General features: G+C 39.4%; 1 protein-coding gene across 4 annotated transcripts in view; it reads left to right on the plus strand.

Annotated features, from left to right (window-relative positions):
• Positions 1-24709, plus strand: part of MYOM1 (myomesin 1) — a 140650-nt gene that overhangs the window by 70195 nt on the left and 45746 nt on the right. For 3 of the 4 annotated variants that reach the window (XM_056138266.1, XM_056138267.1, XM_056138268.1), the window contains 6 exons: positions 3844-4027; positions 4859-5033; positions 6499-6620; positions 10109-10305; positions 16359-16485; positions 20065-20249. In XM_056138266.1, coding sequence (XP_055994241.1) covers positions 3844-4027; positions 4859-5033; positions 6499-6620; positions 10109-10305; positions 16359-16485; positions 20065-20249 — 990 coding nt within the window. Of the gene's footprint in view, positions 1-3843; positions 4028-4858; positions 5034-6498; positions 6621-7804; positions 8090-10108; positions 10306-16358; positions 16486-20064; positions 20250-24709 lie in introns of all 4 variants that reach the window. The other variant, XM_056138269.1, reaches the window with a different exon arrangement.

Below are 24709 nucleotides of genomic sequence, written 5' to 3' on the forward strand. Positions count from 1 at the left end.
ACTTGGGATGGAAGATGTGTGCTGAAAGAACTATTCAACTGCTAACTTATTCTCCTGAACTCAGTTTATTTCTGATAAACCACTTATAAAGTGTTGGATTTTCAAAAAAGGAGGAGTTTCCCATGCTCTTGTTTTGTGGCCATTTTCATCTCCAGACTGTTCAGACCAAAGCTGTGCTGTCTTCTGTATCTGGTGCTTCGGACATCTTTTTGAACTTTTTTTTTAAACCTAGGATTTGCATGTATGCAAAACACAAACTTGCACATCACAGCTAAAGATTTACAAGCAGTTAAACCATGTTCCCTAAAATGATTGAAACTGAAGAGTTTCTTCCCAAGAGGGTCAAAGGAATTGGTTTCTAACATTCCCAGTTTCCCTTTCTTCCTATATTCCTTACAGCCCTCAACTTCTCTCAATTGTCTTATGCCTCGGCTCTTCTTTCCTTTCCTTCGTCACAAATGTGGTTATGTCAAAGAGAAGCATTGTATCACATGACAAATCTGTTTCAACCATCAGGAGTAAAAATAGCTAACATTTATGAAGGATCACATACTGTTACAAGCCACTACAAATGTAAAACCTCTTAACCCTAAAACCTACAGTAACCCTAAGAGGGAATACTTTTCTTTTTCATTGTGCCCATTTGTTGATGAGAAAATTGAGGCATGTATTGGTGTGTATAATTTACCCAAGTCACACAACCAGGTCATGGCAGAGTTCAGATTTGAACCTAGTCAAATGAACAAGTTTAGCTTCAGTTCATGGAGCCAACCGTTACAGTTTTCTGCCATTTGGCCTTCCCAAGTTAAAGTTTTCCTCTGGATCATTGCATGACTGAAACTTTATCATGAAAGATTTTTAACTGTATCTCACACTGATTCAATTAAAAATAAAGTTTTCATAATAACAGAATTTTACCTCTACAATCTCTACTTTAAAACATAATAGAGATGATTAAAAAGTTTTGAAGTTTATCATTTTTATAATTTTTCTTATAAAAGTGTGAGAGATTGATAATTGCTTATATGCTCATCGAGGAAAAATGCATAAAGATATCCATAAGCGATCAAATAAAGGATTAGAGTTCTATTCTTCAATGGGCAGCACATTGACTATTTGGGGGATTTTATCCTCTTGATGTTCCATGCAATGACATGTTATCATTAAAGATACTATAAAGGACTTTTAGAATTACTTTTTTTTATTTGAAAATTTTTTTAATTTGAAAAAAAAGAAAACAAATGATGAAACTGAGTCCAAGAATAATCATGTATTTTTCTATATATCCTATAGGTCATTATTAACAGAAATGAGACCACACAGATAACTCTAGGTTATTTTCACCATATTATGTTTCTCCCAATTTACTATCAATGAATTTATATGCTAAGTGGTATACTAGTAAACTTAGAGTATGTCACTTAGTAGAGAAATAGTATTTTACATGCTGAAAATAGACTATAGACCTGACATGATTGCCACTCAATGCCTCTTTTGCAAACCACAACACCCAAAATGAGAGAGAGAACAAAGGGGAATGCCCTGCCACAGAGACAGGGTAGGATGGGGGGGGATGGGGGGGAGGGATACTAGGATCCGTGGTGGTGGGAAATGGGCACTGGTGGAGGGATGGGTATTTGATCATTGTATAATTGAAACCCAAGCACAAAAATTTGTAAGTCTACAACTGTACCTCATGGTGTCTCAGTAATAAAAATTAAAAAAAATAAATGATTCAATGATTAATTGCTCAAAAAATAGGGGTGGTAGGTACCTCAAGATAATAGTAGTATCTATAATAAACATACAGCCAGTATCATTATTAATAGTGAAAAACTGAAAGCATTCTCTCTGAGTGAAGGCAGAAGACAAAGAAACTAAAATAAACAAATGGGATTATATTAAATTAAAGAGTTTCTTCACGGTAAAATAATTGCAGGATCATGGTCACGGTCCACAGTCACGGTCCTCCCGTTCATCGATTTGCTCGAGTGGGCCCAGTAATGTCTTCATCATGAGACTTGTTGTTACTGTGTTTTGTATATTGAATATGTCACGGGTAACTTGCCAGGCTCTGCCATGTGGGCGAGATACTCTGGGTATATTGCCAGGCTCTCCAAGAGGGGTGGAGGAATCGAACTCGGGTTGGCCATGTTGGCCGCTTGTAAGGCAAACGCCCTACCGTTGTGCTATCGCTCCAGCCCTTTAATTGCAGGATAAAACTAAAAAATGACCACTGAATGGGAGAAAATATTTACACTCGACATGTCAGATAAAGATTTAAGATCTAAGATATATAAAGAATTCACAAAGATCAACAAAAAATTCAACATCCTATTAAAATGAGAAGAAAAAAATGGATAGATATTTCTCTAAAGAAGACAGATGAATGGCCAATAGACACATAAAAAAAGTGCTTATCATCACTTAGTTTTAGAGAAATCCTCATCAAGATAACAATAAGATTTCAACAGTGAGAATTACATATATATGTCTGGGAACAATCTGTGTTGACCAGGATGCAGTGAAAAAGGAACTTATTGCACTGCTGGAAGGAATATTGTCTGGTTCAACTCCTACAAAAAACAGTATGGAGATTTCTCAGAAAAGTGAAAATAAAGTTGTTATATATATATATAATTCTAGGTTATAACCTAGAATTCCACTTCTTGTTATCTACCCTCAGGATACATAAACTCATCTAAAAGAAAACATTTGCAAGCTTTATTCATTGCAGCACTTAGAGGGATAATTAGGCTATGGAATCAACCTAGGTATACAATGAAAGATGAATGGATAATGAAGATGTGGTATACTATGGAATACTATGCAGATGAAGGAATGATAAAATCATTCACTGCAACTTGGATGGAACTAGAGGAATCATGTGAAGTGAAATAAGTCAGAAGAAGAAAAGCAAATACCAGATGATCTCATTTATCTGTGGCATAAGAATAACAGAAAAAGAGAATGCAAGATATCAAAAAGGAACATCTATATTACCCTCTTCCCTAGTTATAGAACTGAGGATACAGAAGAAAAAAAACTGAGGGCACAGGGGCAAGAGGTGGAGCCTTGGACACATCACTGGTGTAGAGATGTGATATATCTATATATCTGAACCACAAAACCAATAAAACCGAAAGCATGAGATTCAAACTACAATGAAACAAAAATGTGCCTATCAAGGAGGCAGACTGGGCAGGAGGGAAACTGAGGACATTGGTGGAAGGAAATTGACACTAGTGATAAAATTGGTGTTGGAGCATTATATCCCTGAAACTCAACCATGAAAAACTTTTAAAATATGGAATCTTAATAAAATATTTTAAATTATCAATTTATAACAATGAAATGGAAATACAACAAAATATTACAAAGTTTGTACATTTAATTGTTTATCCTAAGAATTAAGAAGGTATCTGATACCAAACTGTCTTATAAATAAATTGAAGGGTTTTCTCCCCCTCCCTTCTTTCTTCTTGTAATGACCAGGAGTCTCTTCACTCTGACTGGAAAACTGGGATTCCAATGATCTTGCACTTGGCATATGGGGCTGTGCCAGGAATTGAGCGACATCCCTAAGTAGACTGATGATCTTATTTATTTATAAAGGGCATTGGCATAGTAAAGCCAAATATTTTTCAAGCAATAAAGTCATATCTGATTAAGACAATTCTACGGACTTCAGATGCTTCACTGCTCCTCCCCCATTTCCTCCAAAAGTCTTCCCAGTCTAACTTAATAATAGGTTGAAGTTTGTTGGCAGATAAATGAAACTTTGAGATGCCTGGCCTGAAGCTCCTGCTTATCCTTACTGAACTTTCCTTGTTCTGGCTGTAGTGTGATGCTGAGACAGAAAACTGGCAGCGGGTGAACACAGAGCTCCCAGTGAAGTCTCCTCACTTTGCTCTTTTTGACTTGGTTGAGGGAAAATCCTATCGTTTCCGTGTCCGATGCTCTAATTCGGCAGGAGTTGGTGAGCCCTCAGAAGCAACGGAAGTGACTGTGGTAGGGGACAAACTTGGTAAGTGTGGAATCTAGTCTAGTTGAACCATTAGAATCTTATTTTTATTCAAGAAAATATCCCAAAACAAAACTCTAACTGAAATATCTATTCATAAATAAAAAATGGTGATTTCCTGGTACAGAGCACTTGCCTTGCATGTAGTCAACCCTAGTTCAATCCCTGGCACCACGTGTCGCTCCTTAGACACCACCAGGAGTAAGCCCTGAGCACAGAGCTAGGAGTGGCCTCTAAGCACTGTCACATGTGTTCCCTCCAAATGAAGATATCTTTCTATCATATTTTCAATTTGTTTTGTAACTTTCAAATAATTTTTAAAAAATTATTTCTCATGGGGCTGGAGTGATAGCACAGTGGGTAGGGCATTTGCCTGGCATGCGGCCAACCCAGGTTTGATACCCAGCATCCCATATGGTCCCCCGAGCACCGCCAGGAATAATTCTCAAGTGTGTCAGCCAGGAGTAATCCCTGTGCACTGCCGGGTGTGACGCAAAAAGAAAAAAAAAATTATTTCTCATGAACTATGAACTTTTGAAATGTGAACTCTACAAGTTTCAAAAGTATTTACTAATCTTTTAATTTTTCTGGAGCAGATCTATGTGCCCATAAGATTTAGTTTATCATTATGCTCCCAAACTAACATATTTATTTTTGTATTTTCTGATTTAACCAATATAAAATAAAGCAAATGTATATTTGAGTTGACTACTTTCCTAATATATGTGGTTGGAAGCATGTGTATGTGAATCTATATATGTGTTTGTGCATATAGTAGAAAAATGAAATTTTTTAAACTATCCTGACTTTGTCATCACTTTCTTTTTTTCTCAGATATTCCTAAACCCCCAGGCAAAATTATCCCAAGCCGAAATACAGATACATCGGTGGTAGTTACATGGGAGGAGTCCAAAGATTCCAAAGAGGTGGTCGGATACTACATAGAATCCAGTGTAGCTGGCTCTGGCAAATGGGAACCCTGCAACAACAACCCTGTAAAGGGCCCACGGTAACCTCAGGGTGTTGGGAGTTGAGGGGATCCAACTCTAGTGTCATAGAAGCTACTTTGAGGAAACAAAACCATGAATCCATATAGCACCCAACGGAGGCAAAGCTTTAAAACCTTATTCTTTAAATTTCCAGGTGAATTTAAAATTGGAAGTTCCAACTATAAGCATTTGAAGAAATGTTTACTTCTGTTATTAAACACTTAAAAACACATAATACCAACTTTTATAAGAATGTACTTTATAGCTTTTTCATGATTCCGTTCCTATATGATCTTTGTCCTCTTTACTCCTTTTTGGTCTTACTATATTTTAAGGATCTGATAGACACTAGCTAACATAAATGATTGAGTCATTTTAAGTGTAGAGAAAAACTCAGCATCTATATTTTATAAATTCTGGAACGTATGCATGATGAAACAACACCCTACTAAGAGGAGGACATCAGTAATACTCAAACAAGAACCTTTAAAATACCTTGAAATTTTTTGTATGTTATAGTGTGGGAGGGTTGGTTATTTTTTCTTATTTCAAATTTTTTATCAATCAACTCTGCCAGCTGATGGTGAATCCTGGGTTGCAGCCAAAGACTGAGCCTCCTTTGATTTGGAACCAATCTGAGAGAATATGCACCGACTCCCAAATGTCAAACAGACTTGCTGGGTGGGCTCTGGCTTGAGTCGCTTTTAACTCCAAGGACTGGACCCCTCTAGGATGAATTGGTACTTCTGCAAAATATCAGAGAACAGAGACCTATCAGTAAATCACAGAAGGCAGTGTGTTTTACAAGAGAAGAGGTTCACGTAGCATTTTACTGTTTGTGCATATCACTTTCACCCATAATTTTCCTTGTCTATTTTGAAATTTTCATGGATATTTCAAAATGGTCAAAATTTGCCTTTCCACAGATAAATAGGAACTATGCAAGGGCAGGTATTTTTATTCATCTTTGTATTCACAATACCTAGCTCAGAGTCTGGAACACTGTAAAAGGTTTAGGAAATATTTGCCTAACTGAATTGGCCTAAAGGTTTGGCCTAGATTATAGCTGCCTTTATTTAATAGTTCAACATGTTAATTGTACTAGAGTCATTAACAGACCTGTTGTTTCCTCTATAGTTTTTAGGGTGGATTAAAGGTTGCAGTGATTCAGAAAAGAGCTATTTATATCCATAAAAGGTATTCAAGAATGTTGTTTTCTATTTGAAACTGCCCATGTATTCACACCTTATTGCTGGATTTTTATATTGAAATTCTTGAGTCTATTTGTCAATTTATTTTCAAATTCTAATATAATTTCTTAAGTAACTTCACATTCTCCAACATATTCTCTTAGGAACCCAAGAGTTTGTGACGTTTATACCATGAATTAAGACATTCCACTGTTACCCCTGGATCATTCAGTTAAGCTAACAATAATCTTTTTTTCCCTTCTATGAAAATGTTTTTTTAAAATTTTCTTTTTAGATTTACCTGTCATGGGTTGGCAGCTGGTCAAAGTTATATTTTCCGGGTCAGAGCGGTTAATGCAGCTGGACTTAGTGAATGTTCTCAAGATTCAGAAGTGATTCAAGTCAAAGCAGCTATTGGTGAGTCCTTGGTTCATAATTTTGGAGCAGGAAAGGAATTCTAGGAAACAGAGGAAGATAACGTCCTCTCCAGAAGTCATTTAAAGTGTCTGACATTGCCCAGTCCTCAGATGATTGATTCCCCTGATTGCAGGTGCCATCTAACCTTTCAGAGCTGTCATTTCACAGATTGCCTCCACTCATCCAGATGTGCATCCATATGTAGCCTTTTCATCTCCACAAGTTCAAGTATCCTCAGATATTTCCCACTGTGTGAAAGAGACTCTGTTCTAACTTCGGGCTCATCCTGGGACTATGGAGGGCCACCTGTTCCATGAAGTGGTATATTACCCATAACACATAATTACCCATAATCTTTTAACTGAAAGTCATTTCATCTGCTTCAGAGCCTGGCTTCTTTTCACTAATACCACACTAACATATTAACTCCTCTAAAATTCCTGCAAGACACTAGTGGCTGCTTAGTCATGTTTCATCCGTGCTTCTAAAGTAATCAAGAAAATAAAAATAGTAGTAAAGTAATTTTATCTAAGTAACTGATGTACCTCTCAATCTTAAATAAAGTGGGGCAGTGATCCAGGCCATTTCGAGCAATAAAAATATACTCAGTGCTGTAGTAGCCCAGAGTTAAAGAGAGAGATTTTTAAATATCAATGGTCTTCAGCTAACTACATACATTTTAATATTCTTTATAATATGCACAATAATGCACATTTTTCTTTGAGGTTGGGAGGTGCAGATCATTAATATTTTAGAAATGTACCTAATTCTAACTGTATAAAGTAAGGATCTTTAATAGGATATCTTTTGTATACTTTATAGTTTGCCCCATCCTCATTCTGTTGAGTAATAGGGCTCATACTTCTGAAGAAATGTCCAGGATTTGCTGTTTCTTACATATGCTTCTGCAAATCAAAATTTTCTTGTTCTGTCTGTGATTGTTGAGTTTTGTTTTTGTTTTCCTTATTTCTTCTTCTTCCAAAGTATGGAGAAGTCGAAGTAGTTATTTGGTGTCACTGATGTAAATTGTATGCTTTCCATATTTCTCGCAAAGTCAAGTGATTTTCGTTAAACCAAAATTGTTTTTGTTCTGTTTGTGTCCTAATGTTTTTCTTTGTTCTCTTAAGAGCAATTTGTATTATGTCCAGGCTCAAAGTTTTCCTGTTGTTATCTGGTAATTGTAGGGGGAGGAGTGTCTCCAGATGTGTGGCCTGAACTGAGTGATACACCTGTTGGACTAACAGACTCCAGGGTTGGCTTGCATGAAGCCTCCCAGCCAGCCTTTAAGAAAGATGCTTTGCTTGGTAGTGAACTTAACAAATCTTCACTACCCAGTAGCTCTCCCAACCTGGTCCAGACAGAAGTGAGTAACGTAAGTGAAACAGTTCAGGAAGAGCTGACCCCACCACCACAGACAGCTCTTATGGGGGAAAGTAAGTCTGAGCCTCTGAAACAGAAGAAGGATCTAGGTGAGAGTTGAAAAAGTGAAACTGTTCCATCTGTCTCCATCAGTGTCCTCACCTCATTGTCTGGATCACATTCTTCCATCTGTGTTCACTTTCATCAATGTTTTTTCTTACTTTCATGTTTTCGATACTTTTGTCTAATGAATTATGGAAGTAATTTTATATAATTCTTTACATAATTATTGTGTTTAATGACAATAGGATATTTACAGAAATTTGGCTCTAGAGTCTTTATGGGGGGTGGTTCTCAGGCAAACATTCAGGCTTTTTCCTAAGAAAGTTGGAGTTGAGAGAAGAAAGAATTTGATTATCAAATTCTTTGAAATATTCATGTGAGGTGAATGTAGAGGATAAATATTTCATAAGAAAGTGGCATCCTATCAGAATCACAGTTATTCACTCTTCTTGTTCATCCTCAAGTTTTCAAATTACCCTTCATGTTTATTTCTAATTAACATAAGTAACATTACTCTCAGTTGCAATACAAGTTTAACAGGGCATTGCAATTTAGCTATCTCCCATGGTATATGATTCACATTGCCATAACTAATTTGTTTAAATAAATTCTAAACCAGTTCAGAATTTTCTGATAGGCATATATGGTACTTGTTACTTAACTATTTTAGGCTATAATGTTTTTCTTATCAAATAAAAAATGGAATGCATATATTGACAAATTGAAAAATTTGTCATCTATTTCTACACCATTTCCAACTTTGGTGATATCTTCTCTTTTTTCTGATACAATTGTAACTTAAACTCAAAATAAAATGGGATATTCATTTGAGAGTTCATGTTCACCATTGCTGTAATAGAGGAAAAGAGAGGAGGAGATAGAAGATGGAGACTTTTTTTCTTAAATGTAAAGAATGAAAAAAAGAGTAAATAATGAAGATGATGACAGGGAGAAACATCTTATCTTTTAAAAATTATATAGTTTTGAGAGTTTTCCTGTGAATGAGATAGTTCCTTCAACTTCTATAATCTAAATAAATATTTAGAATATTATATTTTATACCTATATAAAGATTTTTCCCAACACTCTTTTTCTTTCATTTTTAAAACTTATTTCAGTAACTGAATGCAAAGTTCATTGACAAAGCCACATATGTGAAGAAAGATTCTTAAAACATCCCTGAAAATGTTTCTGTTTAGGTTTAAAGACAGTGACAGTTATGTAGTATTTGTCATATATGAACTATGTTCTAACATTAGATAAAAATAATGTGACAAAAATTATTATATGTTGAGAGAAAATCTTATGACATATTGAACCTACATTTAAAAATAGTTTTTCAAAGGTAAAATTTTTTATTGAATCACCATGACATACATTTACAAAACTTTCATGATTAAGTTTCAGTCATACAATGATAGAACACCCATCCCTCCACCAGTGTGCATTTTCCACCATCAATATCCTTAGTATCCATTCCTCCAGCCACACCTCACCCTACCCCCTGCCTCTATGACAGACAATTTCCAAAGGTAAAACTTAATTGAATTCCAGTGCGAATTTTCCTGTGTGTAGACAAATCTGTATATAAAGTCTCACAAGGGTATATCAGTAATGCTAAAATGCTAGCTATTTCTTAATAACAATATTGAAGCAGAAATTGATAAATATGTATATACATTCAATTTTCCACAATAGAACATAAAAACAAAACCATATAAAGACAAAAATTACTTATCTTGAAGAAAGTAATCTTCTCATATGGAACAGAACCATTTTTCAGAATATTGTGCCATTTTTGCTGCTAATATTTCAACCTATTGTCACTTTTGGGAGTTTGGGACAGGTTCTTTTTATATCTCTGGAGTAGTAATTGCCATCACTTTCTACTGAGTGTCAATATTTTCCTCATGCACCAGATCAGACGCCAAAGTTTATTAACAGTCTCCTGTTTTAGTTCTACTATGCAAGACCTAGTGCCCTTAAGTATGGTATTCATGAAACAAGATATCAGTAGAATCATAAATGCATTTAAATCTACTCACAAACTATTCATATTGCTACAGCGGCACCATCTCCACCCTGTGATATCACTTGTCTTGAAAGTTGTCGTGACTCAATGGTTCTTGGATGGAAGCAACCAGATAAGACTGGAGGGGCTGAAATTACTGGCTATTATGTGAACTATCGTGAAGTAATTGATGGGGTTCCTGGAATGTGGAGAGAAGCCAACATCAAAGCTGTCAGCGATGCAGCATATAAGGTAAGTGTGCAACCTTCTGTATTCTGGAGTGTTCATGCATTATGACAGTTTTACATGCACAATCATGCACATACATGCAAATGCCTTGGCTTCTGTAATATGTCATTTCTCCAATGTGTGTTGTCTGCAGTGAAATTATTTTTTTGAAAACATAAAGATAAATAGAAGTTTGGTTGACCAGACAGGACATATATTTTTCTGGTTCATACCCAAAGACATAATATGCATGACTCAGGGCACCATATGTGGTGCTGGGGACTGAACCCATGTCTGGTGCAATGCCTGTTGTATTATCTCTCTGGTCCAGTATTTCTTGTAAACATCAATAGAGAGCCAGAGAAATAGTACGGGGGTTTAGATACTTGCCTTGCATGTGGTTGGCCCCATTTCAATCCCATGCACCGCATTGTCCCCACCCCCCAGCACTACTGGGGAAATCCCTAAACACAGAGCCCAGACTAGCCCCCATGTGGATCAAGCCTTCTCCCCTGAAATTAACTCATAAAATTTCTGAAATCAATATACACTAGCTTCAGAATCTCAGTGTCAGAATCAATATGGCTCAGGATTCTTAGTTTTCATGTTCCCACCTCAAAGGATAAGTGGGCCTGCTGGCCAGACTCACTTTGCCATGCTCGATGTTTTAGGAACTATAGTGGCCACAGACAGACACTTCAAATATATCTATTAACTAATTGCTCTTCTACGTGTGGGCCTCCTAGGCTCAGATCACCTCAGAGCACTTGAAGGATTTCACTCTTAACAAACCAATGGTTTTCCTGGTTGGAACATCAACAGCTACATTACATTATCACCACTTCCCCCCACCCCCACCCTCAGTACTCATAAAATCCCAAGCTGTGAGGGTAAGAGTAGAAGGAGGTTGGATAATGGAGTTTTCCCTAACCCAACATTATACTCTTTCATTTTAACATTTACATTTTCTGACATATCACACATACTAAGAATACATAAAATAAAAATAAGGTTTTAAAATTCGTCATCTTGATATGTGTGATCAGGATTTAATTACTAGATGATAATCTATTATATGACCATACCACTGTAGCACTGTCCTTCTGTTGTTCATAGATTTGCTTGAGCAGGCACCAGTAACGTCTCCATTCTGAGACTTGTTGTTACTGTTTTTGACATATCAAATACGCCACAGGGAGCTTGCCAGGCTCTGCCGTGTGGGCGGGATACTCTCAGTAGCTTATATGACCATATAAAGAGAAGAAACATTAGAATTTGAATATTTTTATTCTGTTTAGATTTTATTTAATTTTTTATCTCAATGGGCTGGAGCGATAGCACAGCGGGTAGGGCGTCTGCCTTGCACGCAGCCAACATGGCCAACTCGAGTTTGATTCCTCCGCCCCTCTCGGAGAGCCCGGCAAGCTACCGAGAGTATTCGATATGCCAGACACAGTAACAACAAAGTCTCCAATGGAGACGTTACTGGGCCCGCTCGAGCAAATCGACGATCAACGGGAGGGCCTTTACTTTTTTACTTTACTTTTATCTCAATATGCTTATTTGTTTGTTTGTTTTTGGGCCACACATAGAAGTGCTTAGTTTTTACTCCTGGCTTCGCACTCAGGAACCATTCCTGGCAGGGCTCAGGGACCTTGTGGTGCTGGAAATCAAACTCAGGTAGGCAAGTGCCCTACCCACTATACTATCTCTCTAGCCTCAAGCTGTAATAATTTAAACTGGTTCTGGGGAGTGGCCCCATCAAATAAATAAATAAATAAATAAATAAATAAAAGTGTGTATTTGGTGGGGTCAGAGAAATAGTATAGTGGGTAAAGAACTTGTTTTACATGCAGGTTACCTGAGGTTAGGAGAACCCACACCTGGGGGTGCTTGGGATCTATTTCCAGTTCTGTGTTCATGATTGCCCCAGATGGCTCTGGGGCAATGGAGACACACTGTGCTGGGGATTGAACAGGAATCTTCTGCATGTAGGGCAAGTGTTTTCTTGAAGCCCCACTTTGGACAGAGGGACTCTTCATTACATATTCAGGATTGATGAAATCATTAGCCATTGATGATGGAACTTAATATAAAGTGAATCATGGATGTGCTAAAAAACTCAAATCACAAGGTCAGCTCTCTTGACGACCATCCTCCAACCCTAGATTATCTGGGGTCTTCCCCATATTTGTCTTATTAACATAAGGAAAGACTCATTTTATGGTTCTCTTCACTTAAGTAATTCTATTTTTAAGAGTTCTCTCTCCCTCTCTCTCTCTCTCTATATATATATATATATATATACACTTCTTATTGGCCTTCTATAAATCAGAGAATGTTAGACAGATCAGCATCTTGAACTCCTGAGAAATCTCAATGAGCTTTGGTTATTGTGTGGATATGGTCGATCGTGCTGAATCCTTTGCAGAACCTGGCTTGCTAGCATGGTTGTCCTTCATCTAATGTTCTGCCAATCCTATTCAAGATGACTCAGTGAACAGCTTGTAGATGACAGACTATAGGCAGATCAGGCAATAGTTGCCAATGTCTCCCTTCTTGTACAGTAGTACAGTCCTGCTGGTTTTCCATTGTGATGGAACCTTGCATTCAGTTAGGTAGTGCGTGAAGAGCCGAGCCAGTGTATTGATGAGTACCGACAGCAGGTTCTTCAGGTGTTCAGGTCTGACCTTGTCTGGGCCAGGTTTTGTTCGTTTCTTTACCAACAGATTTCAGAAGGGAGAAAATTGGGAATGACATATCCATCCAGAGGAATTTGGTATGTGAGCAGGTGGACGTGGCTATCAAAGAGATCTGAGTAGAAGTCATGGATAATCTTCTCTATTGCCCTTCTGGAAGATGTGATAGATGCATCAGGACATCGGAGGGCAGTCATCTTGGTCTTGTAGTTGGCGAAGGACAGACGGGCGTTACAAATGCTTTTCCTGGGTTCTGCTGCATCTACCAGCACTACAGCACTTCTCTCTTGGATGTCTTCCTTTATTGCATCTCTGCACTGCTTTGCAAGCTCGGATGTTTGCTTGTGGTTGCCTGAAGCATGTGCCAAACCACGCTGGTGAATAAGCTCAAGAATATTCAAAGACAGGCACTTTTTTTGTGGCTATCTCTCTCTTGGCGTTCCTCACACAATCATGGAGGTGCTGAACCAGTTGATCGTATTCCTTGTCAATGTTGTCAACAATGGCATCATCTCCATGTTGTAGCAATAGTGCCAAAGAGCTCCAGGTTGGTGATTGTTCTGTGAGTTCTCTTCTTAAACTTTGCAGCCCTTTGTCCCCGCTCTGTGAAGTAGAATTTTGAATGAAGGAGATGGTGGTCCGATCCCATTTGGAATTTTGGGACAACAGCGACATCGGTCAGGCAAAACCATCGATTGAATATGATGTGGTCAATTTCATTGTGAAACCGTCCACTGGGAGACTCCCATGACCAATGTTTAGATTAGACCTTCTGGAACTGTGAATTACCATGGATGGTCTTTGTCGACATGATGAACTCAGACAGTCTCTCAACCTGTTCATTCCATTCTAGGCCATGGGTGCTGATGTGGAGTTCTTTGGCTGATCTTCTTGGTCCTATATTGGCATTAAAATCACCCACAATGATCTTGTAGAAGGTGTGGTCTTCTTTATAGAACTTCTCCAGTAGAACTTCTCAATTTCTCCTTCATCATAACTGGATGTTGGTGCATAGACAACAAAGATAGAAACTGCCAGCAGTGAGCCACATCTATTCAAGTGTAATCGTCCAATTCGAGTTGTTAGGCATTCGAATGAATCAATGCTCATGGCCAAGTTCGTGTTGATAAGGACACCAACGCCTCCGACGCGTTTTTAGTCGCATGTTCTGAGGAACAGTTTTTCTCTAGCGTCGAAAATGGCATGATGTGATTGATGCCTTCTCGTCTCGGTCAGACCAGTGATGTCGTACTTGATCTTTTGTGCTTGTACCATCAGGTTCTCCATGGATGCATCTGATGCTAGCGTACGTGCATTCAAAGTACAGACAATCATTTTTGTCTTTCTTCATTTTGTCAGCCTAGTTTGGCCTTGAGATTTTATCAGCCTCTCCTTCCTCATCCTTCTCAAAGCTGCCAGAGACGGAAGTGGTCATTGAAGCCCTAGCCAATCAGGGCATTCATACTCAATACATCAGGATCCTCCGTGAGCTATATTACGGATTCACTACCAGGATCTCACCATTCTACAAGGAAGTGATCATCCATGTCAAGAGAGGGGTTCGGCAGGGTGATACCATTCCACCGAAACTCTTCAGTGCCACCCTCTAGAACGTCATGCGATGACTGGAATGGGAAGGAATGGGAGTGAAGATAGATGGTCGGCAACTACACCACATCTGCTTTGCTGATGACATCGTTCTAATAACACAAAACATTAGCCAGGCGGCACAAATGCTGGTCGACTTCAACTGTGACCGTTGAAAGGTTAGACTACAGCTGAATCTCACGAAGACTATGTTTATGAGACACAGTCTTATTCCTGACATTCCATTCGCTCTCAACGGAACGATCATCTCTGAATGCAATAGTTATGTGTATCTAGGTCAAGAAGTCAACATGATGAATGACCTGGCACCTGAGTTGCACAGGAGGAAGAGAGCAGCTTGGAACGCCTTCAAGAGTGTCAAAGAAATAGCTAAGAGGATGAAGAATCTCTGGCTCCAGGCACATCTCTTCAATACCACTATTCTTCCTGCATTAACATATGCCTCAGAGACCTGGGCCCTACAAAAACAGGATGAGAACGCTATTCAGATCTACCAAAGAGCAATCGTAAGAGCTATGCTTGGAATATCACACTTCACTCAAATGAGAGTAAGAGCTATGCTTGGAATATCACACTTCACTCAAATGAGAGAAAGAATCAGGAGTTCTGATCTCCATCAATGGTCAAGAATCAGGGATGCTGTTTTGTTTGCCAAGGCATCAAAAATCAGATGGGCTGGACACATAATGAAATTTGGAGATAACCGCTGGACTATAGCTGTTACCGAATGGATTCCACAGGACGTCAAAAGACTGCATGGCTGCCCACCTACAAGATGGTTAGACTTCCTTTCCAAGACCCTGAATGATCGGTTTGAGGCTCTTCGTATTCCTAGAACAAACAGATGCCATTGGGCTACACTAGCACTTGACAGGGAAGAATGGAGATGTCACTGGCGACCGCTCGAGCAAATCGATGATTAATGGGAAGTCAAGTGATCAGTTGATACTTCTTACTATATATCACATAAACACATGCCCCCTGAGGAGTAATTAAAAATCAACTGATTACAATCTTGATTGATATAACTATCCCTCCTCTTTTGCCATGTTTTGTTGTTGTTCGGGGTGGTGGGAGACCTATGGGCTTTCTGCTTAGAAGCCTGAGCAGGGTTATCATTCCCAGTGATACCCAGTCAACTAGGCTAATAGTTTAGTGGTAGGGTCTGAGGATGTACTATGCTTGGACCCGAGTTGATAGGAACCACCTGGGCCACCCAGAGATAGCAGGTCCTTTAGGGCTATACACAAAAATGTTCAGGGGACGATGTAGTGCCAGGGATCCAACCTCAGTCCCTGCATGCACCCTAACCCCCATGTCATCTCGATGACTCTCCTTTGCCATATTATATACCAACAGTCACAGAACTGATGTGCCCATACCTTTGCCATAAACTGTTGGATAGTAACAGGTCACAAGTTCAACACACACCCAAGAAGCTTGGGGATATATAAAAAGTTGTGACTGACTGAATCATCAAGAGGGTGCCTGACACTGGAAGTGAATCAATATAATGCTGGACAACTAGACATCTGAAAAAACAAACCTGGGAGCCAGAGTGATAGTACAGCAAATAGGGCATATGCCTTGCATGCAGCAGACCATGGTTCAACCCCCAGAATTCCATATGTCCCCCAAGCACCACCAGGAGTAATTCCTCAGTGCAGAACCAGGAGTAATCCCTGAGCATTGCTGGGTGTAACCCAAAAACAAAAAAAACCCCACCAACCTGAAAAATTCACTCTCTGTGATGTGTTGTGCATGTTGTAGATTAGCAACCTGAAGGAGAACATGGTATATCAGTTCCAAGTGTCAGCTATGAACCTGGCCGGGGTGGGACAGCCCTCTGAAGTAAGTGAATGTTTCAAATGTGAAGAGTGGACAATTGCTGTTCCAGGTAAGTTATGTAAACTCTGTCTCAGCACCAAGGAACCAAGTTTCTTTTAATAAGCCAATAACTAGGGAAAAAAGTTTAAGTTCTGCATAAGTGACTTCTCTTGGCCTCTAATGTTTATATAATATTTTACAGTACTGTTGAACAATAGATACCAATGTAAAACAAAATATGCTTGCATTCTAAGTAAATTGTAGAAGCCCCATAATTATGCTTGTACATGGAATGAGATTGATAGAAGCACATAGCTTAGGGCTACATGATTATTGAAAACAATTCCAGAGAACAGGGGTATGACTCAGTGGTAGAGCATTTGGGAGACCATAAGTTCCATTCTTGGTGTTGCATGAACCCTACTAGTAGGGTATAGCACTGCCATGTGTGAGACCCCTTTTGAATAAAAAGGAAGGTCAATTTTTTACTTTTGTTTCTTAAAGGGCTTCCAATCCATATACCTCAACAAAATTTATCAAAAATATTTTTCTGTTCTCCATTGTTCTCACTTTCTCCATTGCTCTGGAGTGGAGGCCTTACTGTAGCACTGTAGCACTGTCCTCCTGTTGTTCATCGATTTACTCAAGTGGGCCCAGTAACATCTCTATTGTGACACTTGTTACTGTGTTTAGTATATTGAATATGCCACGGGGAGCTTGCTAGCTTCTTCCGTGCAGGTGAGATACTCTCGGTAGCTTGCCAGTCTCTCCAAGAGGGGCAAAGGAATCGAACCTGGGTCGGCCTCATGCAAGACAAATGCCCCACTGCTGTGCTATCGCTCCAGCCCAGAGGAGGCCTTACTAAATCTCTCTTCAAACCCAGCCAAGATAGACTTTCTTCTCTGTTATCTCTTCCACCCTGACCTTTAGTTCCTCATGACAAGCACACCTTAGGAATATTTTGGTTTCCACTCCAGATAAAGTACATAAATTATTTGAGTTCCCAGAGCAGACAAAAGATTTCATTATACCAAAATCCAGTGGTTTTTAATCCACTTGTCAACAGCCGCTACACAGGTGTAAAAGATGAAAACCATTGCTATAATCCATTAGATGTACAATAATAATATTGTCTAAAACACCACGTACCTTATCACTGTATCACTGTCCTCCCGTTGTTCATTGATTTGCTCGAGCGGGCCCAGTAACGTCTCCATTGGAGACTTTGTTGTTACTGTGTTTGGCATATCGAATACGTCACGGGGAGCTTGCCAGGTTCTGCCATGGGGGCGAGACACTCTCGGTAGCTTGCTGGGCTCTCCGAGAGGGGCGGAGGAATCAAACTCGGGTTGGCCATGTTGGCTGCGTGCAAGGCAAACGCCCTACCGCTGTGCTATCGCTCTACGTACCTTAACGAAAAAATAATTTCTTAGAATTGCTTATCATCTCAGTGACTGGAGATAGAGTACAAGTGCTAGCACTTGTCTCGATGCTGCTGACCCAGGTTTGATCTCTGGCACTGCCTATGATCATCTGAATACCACCAGGAGTGGTCTCTGAGCACAGAGCCAGGAGTAAGACCTTCGTGTTACTTCGCTTCCAAATTTTTTTAGAAGCTGATTCTCCGATGAAATGACACCTGAAAGGTCCCTTCAAGTAGCAAGTGGAAGTTAGTCTACTTCTAGTTAAACAGCATTAGCAACCAGTAATATAGAGTTCTTACTTTGTGTGTCTGGTGTGTTGCCAGCTATTTGAATGCTTCACAGGGTTCTCTAAGCACTACAAAATGGTCATCAAAGACCATTCCAAGCTGAACGTTCCCCACAGGTGCAACATATTGCATTATTATTTATACTATTTCAACCAAATGCAATCAAAAGACAAGAATGATTCATTAAGACTTGTGACTGTTAAGACAAAGAGCCAGAGAAATATTGAGCTATTAGTTGAAAAATACCAAAGCATAGCATGATAGAGACTATGCTTATAGTTGGCTTTTAGTTCACCGCAAGTCAATTCAGGTGATTTGATTGGTTGGCTAAAACTTATTTGTCACTTAAATAAGTAAAGGAAGAAAAAACATGAAAATTGAATCATCTGCATAGTAGCTAGTGCTCCTGCAGATATATAGATAATTTAGCAGTTTAGACGCTACCAGAAATGCAAAGATCATACACAGAGAAACCAGCTGTCTTTCTCCTAAAGAGATTGAACAGGTTAGTTGGCTCTTCTGAACCTTCACTTTCTTAAGATTCAGTGAAATAAAAGAACGTAAAAGTTCTTGGTAGTGGTTAGCATGAATCCAGGACACAAGGGCTTGATTGTATCTGTGGTTTTAGCCACATATGGGAAGTATGCTTTCTGGGAAATGCTTTCCTTCAGTGGGGAGTTATTTTGTAATATATTCCTGCCCCTTGGACAGACGCCCTGTCCCCTTATCTGCCTTCTGTGCCTGGCCTGGTCCCTTGGTCCCTTGGTCAGAGGCTTCGCCTTCTTTCTGGAGTCAGATCATCATCCTGATCTGGGGGATCTATCGGGTGCTGGGCTTAGGGCTGGCTCCCCGCCCCACACCAGTCATTCCGTCTGAATGGTCTTCTCACCAAAGCCGAGATGACCCCTCCCTTACCTTAGGAGGAGGAGCAGGGGGTGTCCAGGAGGACAGTGGAGGACACAGGGGAGCACATCCTGCCCCCGCCACCTCCCCCACGCAGTGGTCAGGTCTGTTTTCTGCATTGGGCAAATCATGCAGAATGACAGACAGTAATATATATATATATATATATATATATATATATATTTCTCAGACAGCCCGGCAAGCTACCAAGAGTATCCTGCCCACACGGCAAAGCCTGGCAAGCTCCCCAAGGCATATTCATATTCGATATGCCAAAAAGAGTAACAAGTCTCACAATGGAGACGTTACTGGTGACTTTTGCTCAAGCAAATCGATGAGCATTCCACAGTGCTCCAGTGCTATTCTTTGAAGAAATGCTATCTTTATTATGTATCACTGAGTAGAGTTACCTGTTCAATTGAGACTTGGGGGACTGTTTAGAATATTATTTAAAAATCAACTTAAAACTGAGTCTATAACTAAACTATTCTGATCAGAGGTGCTGAACACAGGCCTGAAGACAGCCCAAGAATATGTTTTCAAATTTTATGATTAAAAATTAGTAGTTCTTTTTACTCCATTTTAAAGGCCTCAGAAAACAGTTCTCTATACTATGCCATATCCTGGTAATGCTATAGGCTATTTTTATGACCAAGGGACAGACAATATTTCTTGTACAAGCACTAATTTCCTTCCCTATGCATTGAGGGAAGTATAGTATTTCTTGCAGAGATGCTTTAAGTGCTAGAATAAAGAAAATATAAAAACAAAACAAGACAAACTATGTTTTCATCAAGCATTTGCAAGGCACCTTTAACTAGCCTTAATCCACAGAGGGACAATTGGGGAAACCTGATATGAAATGACCACAAAATACCTATTTCTTTGAAAATGATTGATTTCTTAAAAAACAAAAAACAAAAATACACTAACATCAAGTTCAGCTTGAAGATCTTATTGTTCTAGATTTGCATGTTTGAGTTCTAATCCACACATTGGTTTCTATTCATTGACACCCTCCCTTTCCCCTCTCAGGACCACCACATAGTCTCAAGTACAGTGAGGTGAGGAATACCTCTCTGGTTCTGCAGTGGGAACCTCCAACCTACTCTGGGAGGACTCCAGTCACTGGGTACTTTGTGGATATGAAGGAGGCCAGTGCCAAAGATGACCAATGGCGAGGTCTCAACGAGATAGTCCTTAAAAACAAGTATCTGAAGGTAAGAGGATGCACATAGTTTGAAAACAATTTTATTTCTAAAAGAGGAAAAAAATGTTCTATCTAATATAAAGTTTATATCTACTGGTAGAAGCTTTCAGGTTAGCAAGATAAAGCAACACTGCTGCTTTGCTCACTGTATAGATCGGCCCCTGGTAAGATTCTGTTTGCCAGTGAACGAAGGTTTAAGGTAGGTTTATGGTGTTTAAAGTAATTTGGTCACTGGTGGTGGGACAGGTGCTAGAACATAATATGTCTAAAACTCAACTATGAATAACTTTGTAAATCATGGTGTCCTAATAAAAAAAGAGAAAGAAAGCAAGCAAGCAATATGGTAATGTTTAATCTATTTGCTGAGCCTAGCTTTGAAAATATCCACAGCCTCCCTCTTTGCTTTGCTTTTCCTCTGCCTTCTCATACTCACCTCACATTTTTGTTATTGGCAGTCTTAAGACCTAGCTTTCTTGACTGTGAGAGGAGTCCTCATATGGGAGTGTGCAAGTTTTTCAAACTTTAAATTAAATTTCTTTCTCATTGTCAACACATTTTTATTTGTATACCTACTATACCTGGGATCAGGTGAAAGTTTCTTGAGAGAAACAAGGTCACAATGGAAAAAGTTTAAGAGTTCTGTCTTAAGATGTGGTTGATGACTATTCCCAAAAGGCAGTGACTTTCATAACCCTTCCACAATTATTCTGAGGGAGCTACTTTTATTGTTCACACCAGTAAGTCTAACTCTTGAGTTTTCAATCCATACCCTGTATTTTTTCACCTGCTTGCCCCATGCTTGTACGCTCTTAGAGCTTAGTAAAATAGGTTAACTCAATGCCTGGCTGCATCCTCATTTTTATTATGTCACTAGCTTTCAGATTCCTCTAGAGTGCCCCAATTGAGCTCTACAAGATATTCAGCTCAAGCCATTGACTCTCTCACTTGCACCAAATGAAAATGTCAAACAACATGCTCCCCTGTTACCAATAGTGGTAACTGGAGACCTGGAATCCGCTGTAGAAACTGTGGAGACTGATTCTGGTTGTTATTGCTTGGAAAAATGATTTCAACCACTAGTGCACATAATGATATTTGTTCACAGAAATTTCCACCAGTCTCTGAAAAAATTATTGCTGCTTTACGCATGGTATGCCCAGATAAAAATTTCATTTTATAAATTAGATTTTTAAAATAAATACACAAAATCCTATTGTAAATAATATTTTTATTTTTGCCTTAGCAGTCACTGAGTATTTCTGTTTTACCAGTATACAGGTGTCAAAAAGTTGAAACTCACCAAATTAGAATAAAGTCATCACAGTAAAACATAAAGCTAGATTCAGTGTGTAGCCCTCTCTTTTGGCAGAGGAGGCGGCTGCCAGGTGGTGGGCCTTATTAGATAATCAGAGTAAACTTGGTTGTGCTCAAGGATTACTCCTGGCTCTGTGCTCAAGGATCTCCCCTGGTGGGGTTTGAGGGACAATATGAGGTGCTGTGAATTTAACTTGAGTCAACCATCTGTAAGGCAAGTGCCCTACCTTCTATACCATCTTTCTGGCCCTTATTTTTAGTTTTTTTGGCAAATAGTTTTATTTAGGAAATATGAGAGACACAGAGAATCCTACAAAATAATTAAATATAAATCAGGCATCCTGAGCTGTATTTCTGGGGAACTCTGGAATGTGCTATGCGTGTTGACAGTTTTCGAAATGAAAATAGAATTTTTTTTTGTTATACAACGTGCAGGCAGTCATGATGAAAAATTCAGATAAAACGCCTAAAGGAAAAAAGCAACGATGTACTATAATTTCCACGGTCATTTTGATAGATATTTGTTATTCCAGACTTTTGTTGTTGCTTTTTGTTTTGTTTTGTTTTGTTTTGCTTTTTGGGTCACACCCGGCATTGCACAGGGGTTACTCCTGGCTCATGCACTCAGGAATTACTCCTGGAGGTGCTCGGGGGACCATATGGGATGTTGGGAATTGAATTCAGGTCAGCAGCGTGCAAGGCAAACACCCTATCTGCTGTGCTGTCTCTCCGGCCCCCTATTCCAAACTTTTTATACTTAGATTTCAACCACAAAATAGATTCAAATAAATGAACATGCTAGAAAAATATAGCCTGGTGACACTAACAGCAGGACAGAGAGCTCTGTGAATAGGAGCATTTCACACCATCACTGTCAGAACATATCGGTTCATTGGTTCCTGCTGGAAGCACCCATAATCATTTATTTCTGTACCAAGCATCTCACCGGGGTTCCTAGAGGGAGTCAGAGGCACAAGCCTTTTTAACTAAATAGCTCACATTTCCTCAGGCTCCTTGTGTGCTGTTGGCGTTAATTACAGCCTAGGAGATAATGTGGTGGGAAGAGTCAACGGGTTGGGAACATGGATGGAGAAGATAAGGGAATGCAGTTCCTTCAGAAATTACACAAGAGATTGTATGTATGTGGTGTGTGTGGGGGGGGGGGGGGAAGGGGAAGGGGAGCGGAGTGGGCTGCTGAGAGCAAATTTTAGAAAGGAAAAGAGATTTGCATGGATTATGCCTCTTTGATGCTGGGAGGCTCGTGACCATTGTCCAAGCAACTGGACACTGAGTTGTGGAGTCACTTCCTGCTCTGCTTTGCAGCCGTGGACTCCCACCACTTATTACTCACGTGGCAGGTGCAGGTAAAGCAGGCACCTGGAAACCGATCGGCTTTTATCAGGACAAGGAATGTTTTTGTTCCTCTCTTAAATTCACAGTTTACCAGCATTATTTCTAAACATGGAATTTAAATACAACAAACTCTGTGTATTTAACCCATGCCTAAATTCAAGTTTGTTTCGGGTTAAAAGCCAGAAGCGCTAGTGAAAGCTATCACAGAAAGAACTATGTCCTGTTGTCATAATGCAATACAATCAAATAATTAGACTCAAAGAAGTCCCTTAATTTATAGTCACTTAATTACATGGTCATAAACAGAGACAAGAGTAAGTCCTGAGCATTAACTGACATTTGTGTACCAAAAATATCAGTAAGTACTAAAAATAAATAAATTAATTAAAATACAGGGCCAAGGATGGCACTTAATGACAGATCAGATACATCACACCTGTGAAACCCTGGATTTGTTTCCCTGCACTATGAAGGGGGAAATATATAAATACTGCATTTTAAAGTCACTTTTATTTTGTTTTAGGACCAAACCTGGCAACGCTCAGAGCTTTACTTCTGGTGCTATGCTTAGGAATGACCTTAGATAGTCCATGAGGGACCACATGGGGTGCTGGGGGCTAACCCTGGTCAGCCATATGGATGGCAAACAACTTGTCTCCTGTACTGTCTCTCCATCCTTGGAAGTTACGTGGGATTTTTGTTTTGTTTTGTTTTGAATTTGGGGCCATTCCTGGCAGTGCTCAGGGCTTATTCTGGCTCTGTGCTTAGGGGTCATTCCTGGCAGTACTGGGGTAGCAAATGGGGTGCCACAGATCAATCCAGATTGGCAGCATGCCTGTAAGCATTCTACCTGCTTTACTATCCTTCCAGCCCCAGAAGTCACATGTTTTTATTTATTTATTTAATTTTAATTTTTAGGTCACACCCAGTGATGCACAGGGGTTACTCCTAGCTCATGCACTCAGGAATTACTCCTGGTGGTGCTCAGAGGATCATATGCGATGCTGGGAATCGAACCCGGGTCAGCCACATGCAAGGCAAACGCCCTACCCGCTGTGCTATTGCTCTAGCCCAGACGTGTTTTTAAAAGAAAAAAAATATTAACTTTTCATAATAGAAATGAAAAGGTGCTGAGCCCAAAGAAAGTCAGAAGTTATGAAGTAGAACTTTCCTATAAAAATAAATCATGGGACGAGACCAGACACACACACACACACACACACACACACACACACACACACACACACATGCACAGAGAAAGACAGACAGAGAGAGAGAGAGACAGAGAGACAGAGAGACAGAGAGACAGAGAGAACAGTGGGTGTGACACTTGCCTTGTGTGTGGTTTACTTGAGTTCAAACCCTGGCACCCTCTATGGTCCTCTGAATACTGTTACAAGTGATCCTTGAGTACAGAGCCAGGGATAAGTCCTGAATACAACCTGGCATGGCCCCCCAAACAAACAACAACCAAAAGCCCCAGTATGTTAGGGGATAGAAAGATAGTACAGAAGTTAAAGCACTTGTCTTACATGTGGCTGCAGCCATGACAATGGTTAAAATCCCAGGACCACTGATGTGACCCTTGGGCATCATCAGTGTGCCCCCCAAAATAAAATGACTGTTTTAAAAATTAGGGAAAACAGATTGTGAATGATTTTTATAAACCACACTCTCATTAATTGAACACATGTAATATGTTTTCATCAAGTACCTTGATTATTAGAAATATGATGTTATAGAATTTGAAACCATTGTGATTATTCACAGATTATTAAAATTAAGAAATCTGTAAGTAACTTG

This window comes from Sorex fumeus, unplaced genomic scaffold (genome assembly GCF_029834395.1).
Source record: "Sorex fumeus unplaced genomic scaffold, SorFum_2.1 ptg000128l, whole genome shotgun sequence".
NCBI lineage: Eukaryota > Metazoa > Chordata > Mammalia > Eulipotyphla > Soricidae > Sorex > Sorex fumeus.